At 47.2% G+C, this 26,212-nt stretch overlaps 1 protein-coding gene across 6 annotated transcripts in view; it reads right to left on the reverse strand.

Annotated features, from left to right (window-relative positions):
• Positions 1–26,212, reverse strand: part of pde4dip (phosphodiesterase 4D interacting protein) — a 103,714-nt gene that overhangs the window by 68,609 nt on the left and 8,893 nt on the right. For 4 of the 6 annotated variants that reach the window (XM_045687853.2, XM_045687855.2, XM_045687854.2 and 1 more), the window contains exons 1-17: positions 19,755–22,028; positions 17,554–17,691; positions 17,194–17,313; positions 16,866–16,958; positions 16,393–16,602; positions 16,162–16,320; positions 15,947–16,051; positions 15,642–15,779; positions 15,340–15,519; positions 14,514–14,708; positions 13,168–13,441; positions 8,865–8,965; positions 8,243–8,421; positions 6,532–6,844; positions 6,186–6,378; positions 2,196–2,312; positions 1,514–2,003 (exon numbers count right to left, since the gene is read on the reverse strand). In XM_045687853.2, coding sequence (XP_045543809.2) covers positions 1,514–2,003; positions 2,196–2,312; positions 6,186–6,378; positions 6,532–6,844; positions 8,243–8,421; positions 8,865–8,965; positions 13,168–13,441; positions 14,514–14,708; positions 15,340–15,519; positions 15,642–15,779; positions 15,947–16,051; positions 16,162–16,320; positions 16,393–16,602; positions 16,866–16,958; positions 17,194–17,313; positions 17,554–17,691; positions 19,755–21,062 — 4,313 coding nt within the window. In that variant the 5' untranslated portion in view covers positions 21,063–22,028. Of the gene's footprint in view, positions 1–1,513; positions 2,004–2,195; positions 2,313–6,185; positions 6,379–6,531; positions 6,845–8,242; positions 8,422–8,864; positions 8,966–13,167; positions 13,442–14,513; positions 14,709–15,339; positions 15,520–15,641; positions 15,780–15,946; positions 16,052–16,161; positions 16,321–16,392; positions 16,603–16,865; positions 16,959–17,193; positions 17,314–17,553; positions 17,692–19,754; positions 22,029–24,876; positions 24,931–26,212 lie in introns of those variants that run through there. The other 2 variants (XM_082957049.1, XM_045687856.2) reach the window with 1 other exon arrangement.

A 26,212-nucleotide genomic window follows, 5' to 3' on the forward strand; every position in this document is an offset into this window, starting at 1 on the left:
GGTGTGGTGGTTGTGGTGGTGGACTAAGTGTGGTGGTGGTGGTGGACCAGATGTGGTGTGGTGGTAGTGGACTAGGTGCGGTGGTGGTGGACCAGGTGTGTTGGTGGTGGACCAGGTGCGGTGGTGGTGGTGGACTAGGTGTGGTGGTGGTGGACTAGGTGTGGTGGTGGTTGTGGAGGACGAGGTGTGGTGGTGGTGGACCAGGTGTGGTGGTGGTGGACTAGGTGTGGTGGTGGTGGTGGACTAGGTTTGGTGGTGGTGGTGATGGTGGTGGACTAGGTGTGGTGGTGGTGGACTAGGTGTGGTGGTGGTGGTGGTGGTGGTGGACTAGGTGTGGTGGTGGACTAGGTGTGGTGATGGTGGTGGACTAGTGGTGGTTGTGGTGGACTAGGTGTGGTGGTGGTGGACTAGGTGTGGTGGTGGTGGTGGTGGTGGTGGACTAGGTGTGGTGGTGGACTAGGTGTGGTGGTGGTGGTGATGGTGGTGGACTAGGTGTGGTGGTGGACTAGGTGTGGTGGTGGTGGTGGACTAGGTGTGGTGGTGGTGGTGGACTAGGTGTGGTGATGGTGATGGTGGTGGACTAGATGTGGTGGTGGACTAGGTGTGGTGGTGGTGGTGGACTAGGTGTGGTGGTGGTGGACTAGGTGTAGTGATGGGGGTGGTGGTATACTAGGTGTGGTGATGGTGGTGGACTAGGTGTGGTGGTGGTGATGGTGGTGGACTAGGTGTGGTGGTGGTGATGGTGGTGGACTAGGTGTGGTGGGGATGGTGGTGGACTAGGTGTGGTGGTGGTGGTGGTGGACTAGGTGTGGTGGTAGTGATGGTGGTGGACTAGGTGTGGTGATGGTGGTGGACTAGGTGTGGTGGTGGTGGTGGTGGTCTAGGTGTGGTGGTGGTGGACTAGGTGTGGTGGTGGTGATGGTGGTGGACTAGGTGTGGTGGTGGTGGTGGAGGACTAGGTGTGGTGGTGGTGGACTAGGTGTGGTGGTGGTGATGGTGGTGGACTAGGTGTGGTGATGGTGGTGGACTAGGTGTGGTGGTGGACTAGGTGTGGTGGTGATGGACTAGGTGTGGTGGTGATGGTGGACTAGGTGTGGTGGTGGTGGTGGACTAGGTGTGGTGGTGGACTAGGTGTGGTGGTGGTGATGGTGGTGGACTGGGTGTGGTGACTAGGTGTGGTGGTGGTGATGGTGGTGGACTAGGTGTGGTGGTGGTGGTGGAGGACTAGGTGTGGTGGTGGTGATGGTGGTGGACTAGGTGTGGTGGTGGTGGTGGAGGACTAGGTGTGGTGGTGGTGGACTAGGTGTGGTGGTGGTGATGGTGGTGGACTAGGTGTGGTGATGGTGGTGGACTAGGTGTGGTGGTGATGGACTAGGTGTGGTGGTGATGGTGGACTAGGTGTGGTGGTGATGGTGGACTAGGTGTGGTGGTGATGGTGGACTAGGTGTGGTGGTGGTGGTGGTGGTGGTGGTGGTGGTGGACCAGGAACGGTGGTGGTGGTGGCACTACTTACCCCGGCCCAGGCCAGCTGGTAGCCTTGCCCTCCTCGGTGGGCCTTGGGGTCCCTTTGCCCTTTCTCAGCTGGTCCTCCAGGGCTCCCACACGGGACACCAGCTCCTGGAGGTCCTTGTCAGGTTTGGTGTGGCGCGGCGAGGGCCCCAGACCACCACCAGATGACTCCCAGCCCTCGTCCTCCTCTGGGCCACTCTGTGAGGGCGAGGCCTGAAACTGGACTCCCCAGTTGACCTTGCGGGGGATGGAGGGGCCGATGGAGAGTTCGCTGGAGGTGGAAAGAGAGCGCAGGCGGCCCTGGAGGCTCCGGATCACTGTCTGAGAGCGGGAGAGCTGCGAGCGAAGGTCCTCAACCAATCGCTGGAGAGATGTCATTTTGTCAGTCTCTGAGGTTGATGTTGGAGGACCGGCCTTCCCAGGATGCACAGTGCCTGACCACCACTGAGAGCCGCCGCACTCCAGAGACGTGCACATCTCCAGATCGTCAAACTCTGAGGGGAATAGAGGGGGATGTAGGTTAGACAACAGATATGCTGCCCTCTTGTGGTTTTACTAAACCATTGCAGATTGTTTGGATCTCACAAAAACCCTCAAGTATGGCAGAGAACAACAGTACTTCAGTGTAAAGATGACCTGCAGGTGTTTGTAGTGTTAAGGACATAGAGTAATAGTAAATGCTGTACCTGGGCTGCTGGTCTCCTCCCTGTTAGCCTCGTTCTCACTGCGGCCACACGTCTCATAACCCATATCCTGGAGATCCACCTGGACCTGCTTACTGTCCTGCTGCACTGATGTCTCTGCTGCAGGGACAGGGACAGGGACAGGGACAGGGACAGGGACAGGGAGAGAGACAGAGAGAGAGAGAGAGAGAAAAGGAGAGAGAGATACGTTAGAATAGTTATTGCATGTAGAATATGACTGTATGTGTGATAGACAGACAGGGTGTATGTGTGGTCAGGGTGTATGTGTGGTAAGGGTGTATGTGTGGTCAGGTTGTATGTGTGATGAGGGTGTATGTGTGGTCAGGGTGTATGTGTGTTCAGGGTGTATGTGTGATGAGGGGGTATGTGTGGTCAGGGTGTATGTGTGATGAGGGTGTATGTGTCGTCAGGCTGTATATGTGATGAAGGTGTATGTGGGATGAAGGTGTATGTGTGGTCAGGGTGTATGTGAGATGAGGGTGTATGTGTGGTAAGGGTGTATGTGGGATTAGGGTGTATGTGTGGTCAGGGTGAGAGAAACCAAGGCTGTTGAGTCTGCCGATAAGAATGTGGTGATTGACAGAGTCGAAAGCCTTGGCCAGGTCGATGAATACAGCTGCACAGTATTGTCTCTTATTGATGGCGGTTATGATGTCGTTTATGACCTTGAGCGTGGTTGAGGTGCACCCATGACCAGCTCGGAAACCAGATTGCATAGCGGAGAAGGTAAGGTGGGATTCGAAATGGTCAGTGATCTGTTTGTTAACTTGGCTTTCGTAGACCTTAGAAAGGCAGGGTAGGATAGATTTAGGTCTGTAGCAGTTTGGATCTAGAGTCTCCCCCTTTGAGGAGGGGGATGACCGCGGCAGCTTTCCAATCTTTGGGGATCTCAGACGTTACAAAAGAGAGGTTGAACAGGCTAGTAATAGGGGTTGCAACAATTGCGGCGGATAATTTTAGGAAGAGAGGGTCCAGATTGCCTAGCCCGGCTGATTTGTAGGGGTCCAGATTTTGCAGCTCTTTCAGAACATTAGCTATCTGGATTTGGGTGAAAAAAAATGGGGGAGGCTTGGGCAAGTTGCTGTGGGGGGTGCAGGGCTGTTGACCGGTGTAGGGGTAGCCATGTGGAAAGCATGGCCAGCCGTAGAAAAATGCTTATTGAAATTCTCAATTATCATGGATTTATCGGTGGTGACACTGTTTCCTAGCCTCAGTGCAGTGGGCAGCTGGGAGGAGGTGCTCTTATTCTCCAAGGACTTTACAGTGTCCCAGAACTTTTTGGAGTTAGTGCTACAGGATGCAAATTTCTGTTTGAAAAATCGAGCCTTTGCTTTCCTAACTGAATGTGTATATTGGTTCCTAACTTCCCTGAAAAGTTGCATATCGCGGGGACTATTCGATGCTAATGGTCAAGGGCAGTCTAGTCTGGAGTGAACCAAGGGCTATATCTGTTCCTGGTTCAACATTTTTGGAATGGGGCATGCTTATTTAAGATGGTGAGGAAAGCACTTTTAAAGAATAACCAGGCATCCTCTACTGTCGGAATGAGGTCAATATCCTTCCAGGATACCAGGGTCCGGTCGATTAGAAAGGCCTGCTCGCTGAAGTGTTTTAGGGAGCATTTGACAGTGATGAGGGGTGGCCGTTTGACCGCAGACCCATTACGGACGCAGGCAATGAGGCAGTGATCGCTGAGATCCTGGTTGAAGACAACAGAGGTGTATTTAGAGGGCAGGTTGGTCAGGATGATATCTATGAGGGTGCCCGTGTTTACGGATTTGGGGTTGTACCTGGTAGGTTCATTGATAATTTGTGTGAGATTGAGGGCATCAAGCTTAGATTGTAGGATGGCCGGGGTGTTAAGCATGTCCCAGTTTAGGTCACCTAACAGCACGAGCTCTGAAGATAGATGGGGGGGCAATCAATTCACATATAGTGTCCAGGGCACAGCTGGGGGCAGAAGGTGGTCTATACCAAGCGGCAACGGTGAGAGACTTGTTTCTGGAAAGGTGGATTTTTAAAAGTAGAAGTTCAAATTGTTTGGGCACAGACCTGAATAGTAAGACAGAACTCTGCAGGCTATTTCTGCAGCAGATTGCAACTCCGCCCCCTTTGGCAGTTCTATCTTGTCGAAAATGTTATAGTTAGGGATGGAAATTTCTGGGTTTTTGGTGGTCTTCCTAAGCCAGGATTCAGACACGGCTAGGACATCCGGGTTGGCAGAGTGTGCTAAAGCAGTGAATAAAATAAACTTAGGGAGGAGGCTTCTAATGTTAACATGCATGAAACCAAGGCTTTTACGGTTACAGAAGTCAGCAAAAGAGAGCGCCTGGGAAATGGGAGTGGAGCTAGGCCTGCAGGGCCTGGATTAACCTCTACATCACCAGAGGAACAGAGGAGGAGTAGGATAAGGGTACGGCTAAAGGGTATAAGAACTGGTCGTCTAGTATGTTCGGAACAGAGAGTAAAAGGAGCAGGTTTTGGGCACGGTAGAATAAATTCAAGGCATAATGTACAGACAAAGGTATGGTAGGATGTGAATACAGTGGAGGTAAACCTATGCATTAAGTGACGATGAGAGAGATATTGTCTCTGGAAACATCATTTAAACCAGGTGAGGTCGCCGCATGTGTGGGAGGTGAAACTAAAGGGTTAGCTAAGGTGTATTGAGCAGGGCTAAAGGCTCTACAATGAAATAAGGCAATAATTACTAACCAAAATAGCAATGGACAAGGCATATTGACATTAGGGAGAGACATGCATAGCCGAGTGATCATTGGGTCCAGTGAGTAGCTGGGCGAGTTGGAGACACGGCGATTCAGACAGCTAGCGGGCCGGGGCTAGCAGGCTAGCAGAAGGGCCTTAGAGAGACGTCGCAATGGAAGAAGTCAGTTGTAGCCCCTTCGTGCGGTTACGTCGGCAGATCAGTCGTGATGGATCAGCAGGGCTCCGTGTAGTAAAAGGGTCCAGGCCAATTGGCAAAATAGGTATAGTAGCCCCCAAAAAATTGGCTGATGGACTTCTTCAGCTAACAGTCTGGTGTGCTCTAGACAGCTAACGGGCCGCGGCTAGCAGGCTAGCAGTTGGGCATTTAGGGGACGTCGCGACGGGGGAGCCAGTTGAAAAAAACCCTCGGGCGGATTATGTTGGTAGTCCAGTTGTGAAGGATCGGCAGGGCTCCGTATTGGCAATAAAAGGGATCCAGGCCAATTGGCAAAATAGGTACTGTAGCCCAAGGAGTGGCTGATGGACCTCTTCAACTAGCCGGGAGATGGGCCTAGCATAGGCTAGCTCCAGGCTAATTGGTGCTTGCTTTGGGACAGAGACGTTAGCCAAGACAAGCCAATCGGATTGCAGCTAGCTAGCTGCGATGATCCAGGTGAAGAGATTCAGAGCTTGCGATAGGAATCCGGGGATATGGAGAATAAGAAGTCCGATACGCTCTGGGTTGAATCTCATTGTGCAGACTGGCAGGAGTTGTCCGGGCTAAAGGTTAGCTGATGACCACTAGCAGTGGCTAGCTGACTACTAGCTAGTAGCTAGTTAGTCGGCTAGCTTCTGTTGGGGGTTCCGGTTCTGAAGTAAAGGAAATACATGTATGCACGTGTATGTGTGATGAGGGTGTATGTGTGATGAGGGTGTATGTGTGGTCAGGGTGTATGTGTGGTCAGGGTGTATGTGTGGTCAGGGTGTATGTCTGATGAAGGTGTATGTGTGATGAGGGTGTATCTGTGGTCAGGGGGTATGTGTGATGAGGGTGTATGTGTGGTCAGGGTGTATGTGTGGTCAGGGTGTATGTCTGATGAAGGTGTATGTGTGATGAGGGTGTATCTGTGGTCAGGGTGTATGTCTGATGAAGGTGTATGTGTGATGAGGGTGTATCTGTGGTCAGGGGGTATGTGTGATAGACAGACAGGGTGTATGTCTGATGAAGGTCTATGAGTGATGAGGGTGTATGTGTGGTTGACTCACTTAGTAGGTCTCTATAGTCTTTGAGCTGTTCAGCCTGGGCCTGCACCGTGGCCTCAGACACCATGAGTCTCTCCTTCAGCTCCTTGCTCTCTAGCTGCAGACGTACAGCCTTCTCAACCATCACTGTCTCTGTGGCGCTGTGCCGCCTGCCTCCAGCCTCTCTTCTTGCCTCCTCCTCCTCATCATCCTCATCCTGCAACACAAGACCAGAGCAATGTCAGTGCTGTTTACATCCATGGAGATGCAGATGTTAATTTCAGGCCTAAAAAACATGGACAGTTGATCTATCAATATACAGTATCACACATTATTAGAGTATTATTTAGTGTGTGGTGGCTCCCCCTACCTGTGTGGAGTGGGACAGCATGGCTCCCAGGTCCAGAGATACAGGCCTGGTGCAGTCTCTCCTCCACAGGCCAGGGTCTCTCAGGGTGGGCCTGGGGTCACAGCACTTCCCCTGGGACGGACACTCATCATCCCAGGCCTCCCACAGCTCAGACCCACACAGCTCCTCCTCCTCTTCCTCCTCATCCACCTCTTCTTCATCCTCCTCTTCCTCCTGAAGAATCTGTTCATGCCTAAGGTCTGTCTCTGGCTGTCTCTCTGTCTGGTGAGACTTCAGCTCCTTATTTTCCATGCGTAGGCTGAAGAGGGCTTTCCTGTGAGAGGGAGAACACAGACAAACCTCAGACACCTCTCATGTCCACTGTTCCGGCCAGGGTGAAAACCACAGGTGTTCGTACACCTATAAGCTGGACCTCTGTATACCAATGGAGGCTTCTCAGAGAAGGAAGGGGAGGACCATTTACTTAGCTTATCGCGCTCTAGCGACTCCTTGTGGCGGGCCGGACGCCTGCAGGCTGACCTCGTCATCAGTTGAACGGTGTTTCCTCTGACACATTGGTGCGGCTGGCTTTCGGGTTAAGCAGGTGGGTGTTTTTTTTTATTTTACCTTTATTTAATTAGGCTAATCAGTTAAGAACAAATTCTTAATTACAATGACGGCCTACTCCGGCCAAATCCGGATGACGCTGGGCCAATTGTGCGCTGCCCTATGGGACTCCTAATCACAGCCGGATGTGATACAGCCTAGATTCGAACCAGATACTATAGTGACACCTCTTGCACTGAGATGCAGTGACCACTGCACCACTCGGGAGCCCAAGCGCGGTTTTGTTCAGAAGCGTGGTTTGGCGGGTCATGTTTCGTAGGACGCATGACTTGACCTTCACCTCCCGAGCCCGTTGGGAGTTGCAGTGATGAGACAAGATCGAAAATGTGGGTAAAAATACATCTAAATACTGAAACATTAGTTATCCTTTTTAGATAAAACTATACTAAATATATGAAATACACTGTTTTGCTAATGAAGGTCTACAGTAGCCTCAGCAGCACTCTGTAGGGTAGCACCATAGTGCAGCCTGATGACAGCTAGCTTCTGTCCTCCTCTGGGTACATTGACTTTAATACAAAACCTTCTTAAACGGAAGCAAACGGAACGAAACGTGGATAAACATACCTGAGTTTGTCCAATAGAAACTCTAATTTGCAACTGTTTGACTAATGATTACACCCTAGATCAGCTACATGCAGGGAAGAGTGTGAAAGACGGTATTGAATGTGTCACTGTCTGTCACCTTGATTACTCAAAATGTGTCTCTTGACCTGTGCACCTACGTTGTAAACTTTCATTCATAGGCTAGGTTGTAACAACCTCATGATGGGTATAGGGAACATTAGAGTATCATGTAGTAGCCTAAACCTATCTATGTTACATTGAACTGGGTGAATGGAATATGAATGACAGTCATCCAATATGCTGTAATAGGAATAAGACCATGTTCATAAAAAAATTATCCTCATCTTAAACGGCACCGACCGCCAAAATAGGCGGGAAAGATTTTAGATTGAGTCAATGTTTCCTTATATGAATGAAGGTACATTTTAATTCATTTCATCTCATTCATTCAATTTAATTCACTTTCATTCGTATACTGTATCATGTTCCATAACAACATGTGGTGTGTGCAGCCAGCTAGTCAGCGTGTTATCGTTACCTCATCTGGGAGAGGGAGGAGAAGCCAGCCTTTTCCAGCTGAACCTTTAGCTCCTGCAGTTCTCTCTCCACCACCCTCTTCTGTTGCACCAGCTGTTTCACCTCCACCAGCCCCTGGCCCTCTCCCACAGGATCCTGGGATGGCTTCCCTTTCCCCGGTCCTCCATGAAGCTCTGGGTTCTGATTTGAGGAGAGAGGAGAGAGAGAAAGAGAGAGTGAGAGAGAGAGAGAGAGAGAGAGAGAGAGAGAGAGAGAGAGAGATGCACGTGAAAGATCGCCACAGTATGTTGATAACTAAAATCTGAGTGGTGGTTAGTAAAGATTCAATGTGATATGATTAGGACAAAATAATCTACCACTATTTTAATATTCGAGGTTAGCTAAAGTAGGGCGGCAGGTAGACTAGTGGTTAGAGTATTGAGCCATCGACTGAAAGGTTGCTGGTTCGAATACCCAAACTGACAAGGTGAAAAATCTGCCGATGTGTCCTTGATCAAGGCAAGGCACAACTCTAATTTGCTCCAGGGGTGCCGTACTACGATGACCCTGTTAAACAACATCATTCACTGCACCTATCTGGTGTATGTGACAATAAAAAAAAAAAGTATTATTGTATGGCCTACCTGCATTGTGGCTAGGGTTTGGGCTGTCAGTTTGGACTCCTCTTCCTCCATGCTGTCTGCATAGTCACTGTTGACATCATCCTCTTCCTCGGAGCTGAATTCTGTAAACAGAACACAGTTCTTAGCTTAACAATAAACATACACATATGTTCTGAAAAGAAAATGTCACACTGACAAAGAGCACAACTCTTTTGCATTTGGCAACAGATCGATAAAAACATACAAATCCTTGACACTTCTTGCTTTTGCCAGAGTACAATTCAACAACCTTTCTATACAGTATGTTTTCACACATCATACATAATCTCCCCCAGTCCTTGCCTTTCTGTATGTCAAAGTCTTTCCACCAAATAGTATTTCCAACATAAAGCAAACTGAAGTGAACACATCAACAAAAGATTCTTCTTATAATCAGTAATGGTGGTGGTCCCTTAAAACCTCTCCTTCTTCCCTCAGAGGTGATTTCTAAGCTGCTATGTTAAGAGCTTCTCTTCCTGTCTTTATGTTTTACAACCTTGGAGGAGTTCCAAGATGGAGGTATGGTGGCTTCAAAAAAGCACCCCCCTGGCAGTCATCTAGTGTATATATAAAGACAGGAAGAGAAGCTCTAAACAGAGCAGCTCAGAAATGACCTCTGAGGGAGTCTATCTCTCTGGACTGGGTTATACTACTGTATGGGCAGATAAACAGTAAGATAAACTATAAGAGCAGATAACCACTTACAGTAAATACAATCTTACAGACACAGCTCTGTGGGGTAACAGGCTGTGTCACAGACTAAAGGGCTAGGAGAGGATTTAATTTCTATCTTGCAAGGCTATTGGAGTAGTTTTACATATATTAGTAGTTTTACAGTTATCCTTTATTTACAGTTAAAATACAATGATGTACATAAACCCTAGATTGCTTATACTATGTATTGGCCAATGAGAGGCTTTGAAGCCACCAGCCATTGGAATTAATGGAATTCTACAGTATTTCAATGAAATGTTTCAAGGACAAAATTACATGTATTTAAATATTGTTGTTGTTGTAGTCAGGACAGTAACAGTAGCACTTAAAAATATATATATACTTTAAAAGGTGCAATATGCAGAAATCGTTTCCTCATTTCCTGGTTTGTGAAATTCTAATTGTTCGCCTAATTTCAGTTTCAGTATTGTATTTTCAGCTGTTTGGAGCTGGTGTACAAAACTCTAAGTAAAAGACGCAAAAAAACAAAACTTTAGAACAGATCTACCGCTTCTTAGACTTGCTTTCAATGACAATGACAGATCTATAACTCAGATTTCTATTTGTTCGAGTTATCTAATAAGTTACATATTGCAGCTTTAAGGAAAATGTTTTTATTTTAAAAAATGAGACAAATGTATCTTCAGCTCACATAATATGCATTAAGTATGCATTAAGGAGTCTGTAATATAATTAACGTGGCAAAAACGAATGTAGACATTAATAAATGGATTTCTATAGCTCCAAAATATGTTTTACAAGGTGGAGGAGTTCCAAGATGGAGGCCCGGTGGTTTCAATACAGTGCCCCCTGTGAGTCATCTAGTGTATATATACATCATTGTCAAATATTAGCCTTGGGATGAGCAGATCTCTTTGATTTCCTGTAGGTACAGTAGGTCCTAGAACACTCCATGCTTTTAACTCTAAAATCATCAGAATGTTGCATTGATCAAATCTACATGTTTCTGTATTTTATATAGGTAATAGATCATGTGATATGACAAGTGCAGTGGAGGCTGCTGAGGGGAGAACGGCTCATAATAATATCCGGAACGGCGTGAATGGAGTGGCATCAAATACCTGGAAACCATGTGTTTGATGTATTTGATACCATTCCCTACTGATTCCGCTCCAGCCATTATCACAAGCGTGTTAAGGTGTCACCAACCTCTTGTGGACAAGTGTAATTGACCTGGGCCGAGTATTAAAATGCATAAAACAGTGCAGAATGCACATGCTAAAAAGGAAAAGGCATCATTGGAGCAATATAGTAGAGTCCATAATTGTGTCTAGATTTCTGTGTAATCTGTTCAGTCTCCACTTGACAAAGATTGGATTTCAGGAATGTACTCTACTCAAATAGAAGCCCATTCAAAAGCATATGTCTAAGCACTAGATTGCTGTAATCTTGTACTGTCAGACAGCCGAGTGATACATTCTTGAGTGATACAATACTCAATAGATTCTTTTCACAGATGCTATGCTGTGGAACAGGCGTTAAGGAGAGGTACGGCCAGCAGGAGGCATCACTCTGCTCATTGGGTCTAACAAGGCACTGAGAGTTCCCTTTAGGAGTGATTAAGGGAGATCTGATTGGCATGTGTCTACATGCAGCTAGGAAAGTCTACCCTTGTTTCTATGTAATGTCCATTGCCCTTCAAATAATCAACTTAATGCAATTGGAGCATTTTACTGTTGAACTTGGGAGGATTTTGTGTATATGTTACTGTTATATGCAGTCATGCACTCACACAATGTATTTCTAGGGTACCATGCCCTATATCTACAAATTAGCTGTATAAAGAAAAACCCTTGAATGAGTAGGTGTGTCCAAACTGTTGACTGGTAGTATATATATATATATATATATATATATATATATATGTTTATGACCCGTGTACAACCCATGTAGACAATGTTTATGGAGTAAGTCAGGGAGGGAGGGACAGCTGAACCATCCAAGCCCACCATAAACACCATATATATCCGACAGAACACACGTTTGTTTATTAAGCTTGTTAACATCATGGTAGTCAGGGTGTTTACTGTGCTCTTGTGACAAAGATCTTACTGTGCTCTTGTGACAAGGATCTTACTGTGCTCTAGTGACAAGGATCTTACTGTGCTCTAGTGACAAAGACCTTACTGTGCTCTAGTGACAAAGATCTTACTGTGCTCTAGTGACAAGGATCTTAGTGTGCTCTAGTGACAAGGATCTTAGTGTGCTCTAGTGACAAAGATCTTACTGTGCTCTAGTGACAAGTACCTTACTGTGCTCTAGTGACAAAGATCTTACTGTGCTCTAGTGACAAAGATCTTACTGTACTCTAGTGACAAGGATCTTACTGTGCTCTAGTGACAAAGATCTTACTGTGCTCTAGTGACAAGGATCTTACTGTGCTCTAGTGACAAAGACCTTACTGTGCTCTAGTGACAAAGACCTTACTGTGCTCTAGTGACAAAGATCTTACTGTGCTCTAGTGACAAGGACCTTACTGTGCTCTAGTGACAAAGATCTTACTGTGCTCTAGTGACAAAGATCTTACTGTGCTCTAGTGACAAAGATCTTACTGTGCTCTAGTGACAAGTACCTTACTGTGCTCTAGTGACAAAGATCTTACTGTGCTCTAGTGACAAGGACCTTACTGTGCTCTAGTGACAAGGATCTTACTGTGCTCTAGTGACAAAGATCTTACTGTGCTTGTGACTCAGATGGCAAAGACTGTAGGCAAAAAGCAGCTTCTGCTGAGTTATCAGATAGTTTCTCTTTTAGAGACAAACATGTTGGGTAATGTCTCTGGGAGAAAGGCTGAATATTAAACATACCTCTAGTCCAGGAGAGGATTATATGTCATCCAGAACATACTGTGTTCCTTATAGTGTGACATTCAGACAATGTTTAAAAGTGATTAATTGCTGTTAAAATGTGCTGTAATCTGGCTAAAGCTAACATCAATGATATTCAACTTGAAGCACACATTTCAGACAGCAAGCATTGTTTGATATTCTATACAAATCTGAGTTGCAGAAATTGGTATATAAACACAATATCATTACATGGTATATAATATAACCACCATGGTACATGCAGTTGAACATGCAAAGGCACACACATATTATTAGTATAAATAGCAAAAGTCATGACATAACTTTAAAACACATGCTGCTATCGACACTATCATACAAAGTTAATAATCTCATGTTATGCATGAAAACATAACTCCTACCTTCCCTCTCTGTTTCTGTCTACCAGTTATACGTTGAGAAGTGTTTGATGCACAAGCTACTATATAGAAAAACTAAGACATAAAACAATTAAAACATCAACATTTATAATTGCAAATATAAAAATCAATTAGCTAATATATAAATAACATTGTCTTGCAGATACTGCCAAGTCTTAACTATGGTTAGCATCATCACCCGAGAACCAAGACACCCATGTTGGCAGACACGTCAGTAGACCCATACACCACACCCCAAACTCTATGAGAAGAGAAGACAGTGCTGCCCCCTGTAGTCCAGAAGGTGCCACTACAGACAGAGCCCCATGTTCCTCTGATGCCCACCTCCAAACTCTGCCTGCCTGTTGACTGGCCTGTCTGTCTGGCCTGCCATGGTCCTGAGGGCTGTGAGCTCAGCCTGGGACTCCCTCTCCCTCCTCAGGGCCAGACGCAGCTCCTCCTGCAGGGCCTGGAAGTCCTGCCTGGTCCCCTGGAGGTCTGGACCCTGGAGGCCTAGCTGAGACCCGTAGGCCTGGGAACCAGAAGTTAGCTGTCTGCGGAGCTCCTGGAGACGTTCAGTCTGCTCACTCATCACCTCACCCAGACGACCTGCTGAGTCCTGGATGAGAGAGGGGGAGGGGCAGGGGCAAGGGGAGGATGGAGATTTTGGGGGATTAAAAGATGTGAATCAATACATCTTCATGGAAAAAAGTCTCCCTCCCTCTTCCCCTCCCTCTCTCTTCTCTCTCTTCCCCCCTCTCTCTTCTCTCTCTTCCCCTCCCTCTCTCTTCCCCTCCCTCTCTCTTCCCCTCCCTCTCTCTTCTCTCTCTTCCCCTCCCTCTCTCTTCCCCTCCCTCTCTCTTCCCCTCCCTCTCTCTTCCCCTCCCTCTCTCTCCCCCCTCTTCCCCTCCCTCTCTCTTCCCCTCCCTCTCTCTTCCCTCCCTCTCTCTTCCCTCCCTCTCTCTTCCCCTCCCTCTCTCTTCCCCTCCCTCTCTCTTCCCTCCCTCTCTCTTCCCCTCCCTCTCTCTTCCCTCCCTCTCTCTTCCCCTCCCTCTCTCTTCCCCTCCCTCTCTCTTCCCCCTCTTCCCCTCCCTCTCTCCCCCCTCTTCCCCTCCCTCTCTCTTCCCTCCCTCTCTCTTCCCCTCCCTCTCTCTTCCCCTCCCTCTCTTCCCTCCCTCTCTCTTCCCCTCCCTCTCTCTTCCCTCCCTCTCTCTTCCCCTCCCTCTCTCTTCCCTCCCTCTCTCTTCCCCTCCCTCTCTCTTCCCCTCCCTCTCTCTTCCCCTCCCTCTCTCTTCCCCTCCCTCTCTCTTCCCTCCCTCTCTCTTCCCCTCCCCCTCTCTTCCCCTCCCTCTCTCTTCCCCTCCCTCTCTCTTCCCCCTCTTCCCCTCCCTCTCTCTTCCCCTCCCTCTCTCTTCCCCTCCCTCTCTCTTCCCCTCCCTCTCTCTTCCCCTCCCTCTCTTCCCTCCCTCTCTCTTCCCCTCCCCCTCTCTTCCCCTCCCTCTCTCTTCCCCTCCCTCTCTCTTCCCCCTCTTCCCTTCCCCCTCTTCCCCTCCCTCTCTCTTCCCTCCCTCTCTCTTCCCCTCCCTCTCTCTTCCCCTCCCTCTCTCTTCCCTCCCTCTCTCTTTCCCTCCATCTCTCTCCTCTCTTCTGTACTGGGGAACTAGAAGACCAGGTCATTTGGGTTGAATTACCTGGATGTACTGGTCCCTGGTGCTGATGGTGTTGAGCAGGTCCTGAACCAGTGTGTGGTGCTCCTGGGCCTGGCGGCTACGGTCGGACAGCAGTTCCTGGAACAGTTTCTCCTTCAGAGAGAGGCGAGCCTTCAGCTCCTCCACCACCTCACTGGGACCTGCCTTCACCTTATCTAGCAAGGCTCCAGTCAGGTCCTGGGAGGAGAGGGAGAAGAGAGGGAGAGGGAGAAGAGAGAGGCAGAGAAAAAATATATATAATTTAATAATTGTAGTGTGAAGAATCATGGAGAAAGAGTTTTTCAATATTCTGTTCATTCAACAAATAAGCACCAAACCGTATTTCTCTTTCAAATACTGTGTCCAAGATATACTGTGGCCAGGGTATACCATATCCAGAGTATAGTGTGGCCAGGGTATACCGTGGTCAGGGCATACCATAGCCAGGCTATAGTGTTTCCAGGGTATACTGTGGCCAGAGTATAGTGTGTCCAGGGTATACTGTGGCCAGAGTATACTGTGGCCAGGGTATAGTGTGGCCAGAGTATAGTGTGTCCAGGGTATACTGTGTCCAGAGTATACTGATCCAGGGTATACTGTGTCCAGGTTATACTGTGTCCAGGGTATACTGTGGCCAGGGTATAGTGTGGCCAGGGTATAGTGTGGCCAGGGTATAGTGTGGCCAGGGTATAGTGTGGCCAGGGTATAGTGTGGCCAGCGTATACTGTGGCCAGCGTATACTGTGGCCAGGGTATAGTGTGGCCAGGGTATACTGTGTCCAGGGTATACTGTGTCCAGGGTATACTGTGTCCAGGGTATAGTGTCTTACCTCAGCCTCCTTGGTGCGTGTGTGCAGGGCGTTCTGGAGCTGGCTGATGAGTGCATCTCTCTCTCTCAGGCTGCGGCTGTGTCTCTCCTCACTGTCCGCATGATGGCGCTGTACACTCCTCCACGCCTCACACACCTGTTCCTGCTCCAGACCCTTCCCACGCACCAGCACCTCCAGACTCTAACACACATATACACACACACAAAGAAAGATATAAAAAATGCTGTGTGTACGTGTGCGCGCATGTCTGTGTGTGTGTGTATGTGTTTATATTAGCGTGGTGTGTGTGTGTTCATCAGTACCATGATGGTCTCTTCGTTGTTGGACAGTACACAGCGTTGTCTCTCCAGGTCTCTCTCCTTCTCTCTGAGCAGCAGCTGTAGTCTCCGCATCTCTCCCTCCTTCTCCTCCACACAGCAGAACTTCTCATCCACCGTTCGCTGAGAGGAGGAAGCATCATTCAATAGACCAATATAATGCATCTCTATGGGAACACAGCTGTCAATCAACACCATACATGACACTGCTGTCATGCCCTGCTGTATCACGAGTAATAGATGTAATAGTTGTTCTTAGGGGTTAAACTCTGGTAGTGTATGTGTCTCACCTCCAGTGCTCTGTCCCTCTCCTTGATGCGCTCTTTCAGTCTGGAGAGGAGAGAATCCCTCTTCTCCCTGGGCCCCTGTTGCTGGTCCAACAGCTCTGAGTACTCCTGAGAGATAGGGACAGGGTTGTGTGAGGAAGGCTGTGTGTGTGTGTGTGTGTGTGTGTGTGTGTGTGTGTGTGTGTGTGTGTGTGTGTGTGTGTGTGTGTGTGTCTGACCTGCACAAGCTGCTCTTTGCTCTGAAGCGAGGTCCTCAGCTCTCTGATGGTCTTCTCCATGTCCTCCCGCTCTCTCAGTCTCTCTCCCTCCTTTTCATTCAGCTGTTCCTTTCTCTGCTGCAGCTCTGAGCGAACTTTCTCCAGCTCCAGAATCAAGTCCTAGAGACAGGTGGCAACACACAGTCAGTCTCATACAAAAACACATGTTAACACACAAGCAAATGCACGGACCTGGTTGTGTCGGTCAGTGCTGCGTCTGTGCTCCATGGCCCCCTGCAGGTCTTGTTCCAGGCGGATCAGGGCTCTGGTCAGGTCCTCCTCCTTCCTGGTGGCCTGACACTGGGCCCTCTGGCCTGCCTGCAGCTCCAGCTGGGCCTGGAACAGAGAGCCCTGGAGGGCCAGCACCTTCCCCTGCCCTCGCACTGACTCAGCCCCAGACACCTGCACCGAGATGAGAAGGAGAGAGGAGATGAGGGGTGGGGTAGAGGGAAGGGAGAGTTCTAAACGACAGGGTTTCATTACATACAGCGTGCTGTGAGCATGGGTCTTGGAGACCATTATAACATAACCCATTGTCATTATAAAATATTGGGTGTTTTCCAGTGTAGATTACTGCATACTGTATACCACAGGAGGCTGCTGATGGGAGAACGCCTCATTGCATCAGGTGCAGATTTTATTCAGAGCATTTTAGTGTGATTTACCTGTAGTGTCTGGACCTGGTTTCTGTTGGCCAGGTCTTTGAGAGAACACAGCATGTCGTTCTGTTCCTCTATGACTCGGTACAACTCTGCTGCCTGAGAGAGACACACACAAAACACAAGTATCTTATAAGTAACCTATTGTTCATTAGTGGTGGACAGAAATACATCAAGTGTCATAGAGAATCTGTGTAGTTTTTGTCAATGTCTCTTCTTGTGTGCCTCTGTATTTCTCAGTGTCTAATATTCAGAATTTTCTGTCTCTCTCACTCTCACTTTTTGAAAACTCCTCTCTCTCTCTGTCTCCATTCCTCCCTCCATCCTTCCATACCTCAGTGTCCTTGCTGTTGACAGTGTCAGTGAGGTTGAGGACGTTTCGTTCCTGTCTCCGTGCCTCCTCTCTGACCAAGAGCAGCTCACACTCCATGTCCCCCAGTCGCACCTGTAGCTTCTACACAACACAGTCACGGACACGTCAGAGTCCGGTTAAACATTATATAGAATATAACAGTTCACAAATGATGTTATCATGTTTAGAAATACTTTATAAGCAAGCCTTTCATTTAAATGCTTGATTTTGGTTTTAATTTTTTTAACATTGAATACATAATCCACCCTGTCTGCTATGGTCCAGTAATGTAAAAATTGGAAGACCTACAGAAATGTAGAGTGTCTGAGGGGGAAGTGGTACCTGGTTCCCGGCCTCGCTCTCTCTGATCTTGGCCTGTAGAGAGCGGACCTGGAGCTGGGCCTTCTGGAGCTCACTAACACAGTGTCCTGCAGCACTCTCATACTGCGACAGCTTGCCTTGCTGCTCATCTAGCAGCCTCTGAAACACGACCAGAACACACACAGAGGTTCAGGTTAATACAATAGATATACAGATTGACCCACACACACACTTCCCATGCAGTCGTGTGTGAGAGTGGAAAGTGATGAGGTCAGCTAGCTCACTGCTCGATCACTTCCTGAGAAAGAAGTCCCCGTTTCCACGGCAGCGTGGTGTTTACTTCCTGTTTGTTGTTTTTCAGATGTACAGATACATCTGTACAACCACCCAGTCTGTTGGGGTTTAAAATAAATCTAAATCTAAGAAGGGCTATCTTTATGATTGTGAGGGACTATTTTGGTCTGCATGGTCTCTAATAGTCAATAATAGGAAAATAACTAAATTGTCTTTGTCATTTAATTTCCAGGATCAGCCAATCTTCCATTGGTTCTTTAGACTATCACCTGGGATATGTGTGATACAATCCGCTCCCACATGCTGTCCTGTAAACTCATTACAGGTAGGACACACACACACATACATACACACAGAGGACTCAAACTGGGCTCTAATGACTGGATGTTGTTCCATGGGCTTAGTGAATCAACAACCCAGTAAACTCCCTGAGTCACGCTTATCAACAGGCCATTATTTCACAGTATGGGTAGACTCATTCCTAGACATACACTACCGTTCAAGTTTGGGGTCACTTAGAAATGTCCTTGTTTTTAAAGAAAAGCACATTTTTTTGGCCATTAAAATAACATCAAATTGATCAGAAATACAGTGTAGACATTGTTAATGTTGTAAATTACTATTGTAGCTGGAAACAGATGATTTTTATGGAATATCAAATCAAATTTTATTTGTCACATACACATGGTTAGCAGATGTTAATGCGAGTGTAGCGAAATATCTACATAGACGTACAGAGGCCCATTATCAGCAGCCATCACTCCTGTGTTCCAATGGCACATTGTGTTAGCTAATCCAAGCTTGTCATTTTAAAAGGCTAATTGATCATTAGAAAACCCTTTTTCAATTATATTAGCACAGCTGAAAACTGTTGTCCTGATTAAAGAAGCAATAAAACTGGCCTTCTTTAGACTAGTTGAGTATCTGGAGCATCAACATTTGTGGGTTCGATTACAGGCTCAAAATGGCCAGAAACAAAGCACTTTCTTCTGAAACTCGTCAGTCTATTCTTGTTCTGAGAAATGAAGGATATTCCATGCGAGAAATTGCCAAGAAACTGAAGATCTCGTACAACACTGTGTACTACTCCCTTCACAGAACAGCGCAAAACTGTCTCTAACCAGAATAGAAAGAGGAGTGGGAGGCCCCGGTGCACAACTGAGCAACAGGACAAGTACTGAGAAACAGACACCTCACAAGTCCTGGCAGCTTCATTTAATAGTACCCACAAAACCCCAGTCTCAACATCAACAGTGAAGAGGCGACTCTGGGAGTTGCAAAGAAAAAGCCATATCTCAGACTGGCCAATAAAAATAAAAGATTAAGATGGGCAAAAGAACACAGACGCTGGACAGAGGAACTCTGCCTAGAAGGCCAGCATCCCGGAGTCACCTCTTCACTGTTGACGTTGAGACTGGTGTTGTTCATTAAAAAACAAGGACATTTCTAAGTGACCCCAAACTTTTGAACGGTAGTGTATGTCTACACTATGAGCCTGACAGACGAGGCCAGCAACTGGCTAACTATTAACATGACAAAAAGCCTGTCTAACACGAGGCATCGTTATTCATATAGCAACCGCTGCCATGGCTACGGCCATGTTGCTAGGATAGCGATGAGAGTGGTAATCAAAGGGCAGCTGTGTTCAGCTGTGTGATTGGTGGATGGCTAATGGGATGACTAAAAAAGCCAATCAAATACGGCCAAAAGCCTTGGCCTTGTTCATTCATATTAAATAATAGACATAGAAACTGCAGATAGCTGGAGAGGATCCATCTCAACTGCAATATCACAGACTATGTGGACATTCTACAAATCACCAGGGGAAAACTGTCAGAACTAAGCTCTATACAGGGCCAGGCCCATAGAAGCTGATCTGGTAGTTCCAGATCTAAGAGCCTGGGGCCGGTGGTTGCCCTGCTAGCTACCTGCTGGAAGCGGAAGGGCCCACACTGCACATAGTCATCCAGCCACTGCTCCTCCATCGCTGACAGTTCTGTCTGTAGCTCCTGCTGACTGCTGGGGGTCACCAGATCTGGGATGGCAGGGTGGGAGTAGAGCTCATAGTCTGGGGTCCTGAGGGACTGGGGGAGACCCGTCTCCAGTTTGGGTTTAACTAGGATAGGGAGCTTGCTGCCTTGAGGGGACTTTAGAGGTCTGTACTCCCAGTTCCTCACTAGACTTAGCGCCAGCTCCAGGGTCAACCCAGAGACTGACTTGTCCCTGGGGGCCTCATCCCACTGGAGGTGGGGGCCCCTCCTCTGAACCCTCCCTGGGTCCTTCTCTCCTCTCTCTCTCTCCTCTTCCACTCGGTGGGTGGCACAGGGCTGAGCCACGCCCACAGCTGTGTCCAGAGATTCAACCGACGTGCCCGGGCTGAGGGTCATCCTCTCTGGGTCCCCATCACACAGCGTCCTGTCGCTCTCTGGTTCCATGGGAGGGGACTCGGAGGGGACAGGTGTGGACTCTGACCCTGTGGAGGTCTCCTCGTCCCCCATGGTGCTGCCTGAGTACCGAGTAGAGGGTCCACAAGACGTGCTCCTCCTGCCCACCCGCCGAGGTACCTTACACACAGCCTCGTAGTCAGAATCGGCCACACGGAGAGCGGCGCATCCCCTGCACCGCCTGGAGCGATGCCCAGAGAGAGCCTCCGATCCTGTGCACTGAGGGTGATGATGCTGGGTGTGGTGCTGGGGGTCTGGGGCTGGGCTCTGCTGGTCCTCGTGGTCGGCCCAGGACTCGTACACAGAGTAGGCCAGGTCGTCTTGGAGCAGGGCACTGTACCTGGCCTCCTGCAGGGCTGAGAGGTCCACTACAGGGGAGTCACCCTCAGACCGCCCACCACCCTCTGTCTCTCCTTCCCCAGTACCCCCCAGCCGCATCCCCATCCCAGTCTGATCCCGGGCCTGGTCCTGAGTATTGTTCTTCCGGTACAGGCCTCCTATACACTGTCTAAGCCGGTCCTTCTCCTGCAGCAGCTTGTGCAGGCGCTCCAGAGACAGGGCCTCCACACGGGCGATCACTGTGTCGAAACGGTACATGCGGTCCAGCATGAAGGTACACTTGGAGCAGGCGAACTCCCCACGGCCGTCGCGGGTCAGCTCTCTGCCCAGGGCGTGGGACAGCAGCACCTGCAGGTTGAGTTTGGAGGCCGGATGGAAGATCCATCGCCGTTGGTTACCGCAGAGCTCGCGGGCACAGATCCGACACACCTCCTTCATTTTGACGTCCAACATAACAGATAATATCTGTTCTGATTGCTCAGGCAATAAATAGTATTGTACCAACAGGTTGGATATCAATAATCCATCAATAAACCAATTGATTGAAATAATTTAGCTGTGCAATGTTCATGTAGTTTTCTTCAATGTGCTGCTTTCGCAACAACTAATGGGGATCCTAATAAAATACCTAAATTAAAAAAGTTATCTTCAAAATAAACAGGCCAATATTAGCCTAATACATATACCAGTGCATTGTGCCATATTGCTGTTGGTAAAAACTCCTCGTTGTTGCATCCTCGATGAAGAACGGCATTACAGAAACGGGTATACCATCGCATTGCAGTGCTTTGAAAGGGCGCAATCATTTCTATATCAACGCGATGACTTCTATTCAATGTCATCTAAAGAATATAGACTGTAATCAAACATAGTCAATAGGGAATATAATAAGGAAGAGACGTCTTTCATTTGTGATGAGCGCAGATAAAAATCCAGTGTCATTGTCGTTGTAACAATGTCACTGTCTGCGGCAGGGGCTGCAGCACTTTCAGTTCGTCAATGATACAAAATGTAATCAACTTGATAGATACATTACATCAAACCTGCTGGTTACAGAATCAAACAAAATTTGTCAGGCTATTTTTGTTTCACTGCCGAAACGCCGATGTAATCTCATATTTTCTAACAGTGCTAATCTAAGACAACAAAATGACAGTTCCACTATCTCATCGCGGCTAATCCGACACGAACACGGAATTCACCACCCGAAACGAAAAGACGGTAGCAGAGACGTCCTTATCAAAAATACATCGTTGTCCCGTTATTTTTCGGCTCCATGATAGCAGTTCACCGGACGGTGTGATGAGGATGGAACGGGAGGTTTGGTTTCCACGGGTTTTAACGTGCATAGTTTATTAGCCGAGGTAGTCTACCGAACAGGGCGAGATGGAAACGTTGACAGAGATTCAGCCACACTGGACAACCTGGTCTCAGAGCATTTCGTATTATTCTGTACGTACATCAGAGATTCATCCATTTAGTGATACGCTACGTTTCATATGTATGTATTAATTTGTGATTCTAATTTGCATGATATGTTACAAAATTCTATTTGTTACAATATGTTACGAAAATTGCAAAATGTACAATATGTCCCCAAAACATATGATATGATATGATATGATATGTTACGATTCCAATTTGGTGTTGCTAACATTAGCTAAGTGGCTAACGGTAACATTAGTTAGCTGGATAACGTTAGCTAGGCTAAGGTTAGGAGTTAGGTTAAAGGGTTAGGATTAGGGCAAGGGTTATCTAACATGCTAAGTAGTTGCAAAGTAGCTAAAAAGTAGTAAGTACTTGCAATGTTGCTAATTAGCAAAAATTTGAAAGTTGTCCATAATGAGATTCGAACACACAACTTTTGGGTTGCTAGACGTTTGCGTTATATGCCCATTCACCCAATCTGACCTCAAGTAACCTTCTGTTTTATGTAACCATACCAAATGTAACATATACTCATTTGAGAGTCCCGGATCTACATGTACTATGTTACATCTAGTCTATGAGACCAGGCTGCACTGGAAGGTACCATTTCACTGAAACAGGGATGATAGATTCCTCCTGGGCATAAGACCTTCCTGCCTGCCTGACAGTCTAAAAACATCACATTATGTTACCATTAAACCATATATACTTTCCTCCCAAATACATTTATATTATTATTCCTTTAGATCCTCCCGCCACAATTTATAGATATTCATAAGATAGATAAGGTGGAAATTACTATAGGCCTAAAAAGTATGCCAATAGAGATAGTCAGTATCTGATTATCTGTTTTATGACAAAAGCCATATCCCATTATACCCTGGTTATTATAATGCATAATATAAATATGAAGGCATAGCCTAATATAATATAACATCTAAACAAGTTAGCTTCTGAGCTGTGCAACTGTGTGTGTGTGTGTGTGTGTGTGTGTGTGTGTGTGTGTGTGTGTGTGTGTGTGTGTGTGTGTGTGTGTGTGTGTGTGTGTGTGTGTGTGTGTGTGTGTGTGTGTGTGTGTGTGTGTGTGTGTGTGTGTGTGTGTGTCACTGTGTGCTTGAAACTTAGAATTAGGCCACCATTTCATGTTCATTTACTTGAAACGTGTCTTTCCACTCTGCTGAAGTCATAGGCTACGACGTTAGAATGAGTTCATCTGTACCCTGAGGCAGGAATTTCCCAGCAGCACCCAGGCTTATGGCCTTCACACGGAGGCCCTCACATCAGCCAAAAACAAGGAGGTATAAGGGGAAGAGAGTCCCTGCTACCTACCAATCACATAATACTGTGTGATGCACTGATGGGAGTTTAGCCTAAATCCTGCCTCTCAGAACCCCAAGGCTTTCCCGTGCAGTAAGAGCATGAATCTTCCCCACCCAGCACCCTATCTTTCATTACGAGTGTTGTTTATGTTGATGTAAAATGATCAGTCCTGATTTGTTTTCTCCAGAGGGAGCAGACCTTTGGGAACTCAAGTGTACTAACCTCTAATGTACATTTCTCACCCAAAAAGCTCAAATAAATTAATCCTGGAGACGAGACGTCATAACAGCGATCGACCCTAACGATCAACGCAATCAAAACTCTATTAATCCTAATCAGTGGGAATAACAACGTCTCTTTAGTCATTACTCCACTGTTCATTTCTCTGTAAGTGACAGAAATAAAGAGTCAAGAAAGGGTGACTAAATAAATGTCCCTTTTGGGGTGTCTCTTTTGTTGGTGTGCCATGTAAACAACCGATTCATTCCTTCCGTAATTAAAATGCACTTACATCATGGCCTTTTAAAAGACAGAAGTGCCAGACTGTTATGTGATTGTAATTATAGCTGCCGTGAGTTAGGAGACCCAGTTTAACCTTTGAAATAAGTGTGTGTGTGTGTGTGTGTGTGTGTGTGTGTGTGTGTGTGTGTGTGTGTGTGTGTGTGTGTGTGTGACACATTTACATCAACATGACCCCATCTTTTTGATTAGCTGTAACACATGATGCAAGTAAACAGGAATAGAAGAATATAATACTGTAGAAGAATACATCTCAATATGAAATTCAAGTCCCATAACAACCAAACCAGACAACATTGCATAATTTTCTCACAGTGCCATGGCAACAAGCGAGATTGTATAATACAGCGTAATCATGAAACCCAGCTAGATATGCTCAATACTGTAGAGGGAGAGATTTTAATGTCGAACAATATTTCTGAGTGACCCAAATGCACCAAGCATTGTGATCCTTATGCATTTGTGTAACAGCATGTGCGTCTGTGGCACCTTAATGGGGGAGGACGGGCTCATGGTAATAACTGGAGTGGAGAGAGTGGAATTGTATCAAATACATTAAACAGATGGTTTCCAGGTGTTTGATGCCATTCCATTAGCTCCGTTCCGGACATTATTATGAGCCGTTCTCCCCTCAGTAGCATGTGTGTATATGCAATATGTCCTCTATTTTACCTTCAGTTTGCATTGGGTACCAACAGAGGGCAACCTCCGACCATTTGTCCCTGCAGGGAGCATGGAAGGAGTTGCACGGTTCTCACATACCATTGCCTTGCTATCAAACACTGGTCTCGGCAACGCTGGCTACAGGCCTTGAATTCCATCCCTCATCTCGCAAACTTCAGTTTATCATCATTTACTGCAGCCCACTTCACCAGTGTTCCTGTCTCTGTGTGTGTGCATGTTCATACTCCAAAAGCATATGTCAAACCAATGGAACCATAACCCTTCAGATTCCCACAACAGACATAGGATCAGATGGAAGTATTTCTGCCCTACATACCTGCATCTCCTGCTGGACACAGCTGTTCTTCCGACTCATCTCACCCCGCAGCAACTGTGGACAATAAGGATGGTCATCATACTCAATCTGATGTTCCTCAGAAAAATGTGAAAACAAATATATGAATGACAGGATTGCATTGCATGACGTTCTGTGAAAAGGGTCATATTTTCTTATCAGAATATCATAGAGTTCCACTATCCTACTACATTCTAGGATTAAAAATAGACATGGAGGCACTCGTGAGTCCTGCTGCATACAATCTATAAACTCCATCTGTGATTCTCCGTATCATGGTGGTGCTGAGGTGTGTTAGTCTATAGTCTTTTGACGAGGTGTGCTAGCCTTGTGATGAGGTGTGCTAGCCTAGCCTTGTGATGAGGTGTGCTAGCCTAGCTGAGGGATGAGATGTGCTATCCTAGCGATGAGGTGTGCTAGCCTAATCTTGTGATGAGGTGTGCTAGCCTAGCATTGTGATGAAGTGTGCTAGCCTAGCTGAGCGATGAGATGTGCTATCCTAGCGATGAGGTGTGCTAGCCTTGTGATGAGGTGTGCTAGCCTAGCCTTGTGATGAGATGTGCTAGCCTAGCTGAGCGATGAGATGTGCTATCCTAGCAATGAAGTGTGCTAGCCTAATCTTGTGATGAGGTGTGCTAGCCTAGCCTTGTGATGAGGTGTGCTAGCCTAGCCTTGTGATGAGATGTGCTAGCCTAGCTGAGCGATGAGATGTGCTATCCTAGCGATGAGGTGTGCTAGCCTAATCTTGTGATGAGGTGTGCTAGCCTAGCCTTGTGATGAGGTGTGCTAGCCTAGCCTTGTGATGAGATGTGCTAGCCCAACTGAGCGATGAGATGTACTATCCTAGCGATGATGTATGCTAGCCTAGCCGAGCGATGAGGTGTGCAAGCCTTGTCTTGTGATGAGGTTTGCTAGCCTAGCCTTGTGATGAGGTGTGCTAGCCTAGCCTTGTGATGAGGTGTGCTAGCCTTGTCTTGTGATGAGGTTTGCTATCCTAGCCATGTGATGAGGTGTGCTAGCCTAGCGTGCCACGGTGGCATGAGGTGCCGGGGTTCCACTGACCTATATACAACATGCTTAGAAATACAGGACAGATATGGTAACAGTATCTCAACCAACCATCTGGGTTCAGCCATTCAGCCGTTCTTGCAATTGAGATGGGGGAGGTAAGGGGACAAGGGGGAGGAGAGGTATGGCTAAACAGTGACCCATATCTCAATAGCTAGCTGTGAGCACAGTAGATTTGGCCCTCGCGTGACCGATCAAATATCCAAACCAGTACTAGGCCCCAAATCATAATACTAAATGTCACCCGGCT

The sequence above is a fragment of the Salmo salar genome, chromosome 10, assembly GCF_965601325.2.
Source record: "Salmo salar chromosome 10, fSalSal1, whole genome shotgun sequence".
NCBI classification, from domain to species: domain Eukaryota; kingdom Metazoa; phylum Chordata; class Actinopteri; order Salmoniformes; family Salmonidae; genus Salmo; species Salmo salar.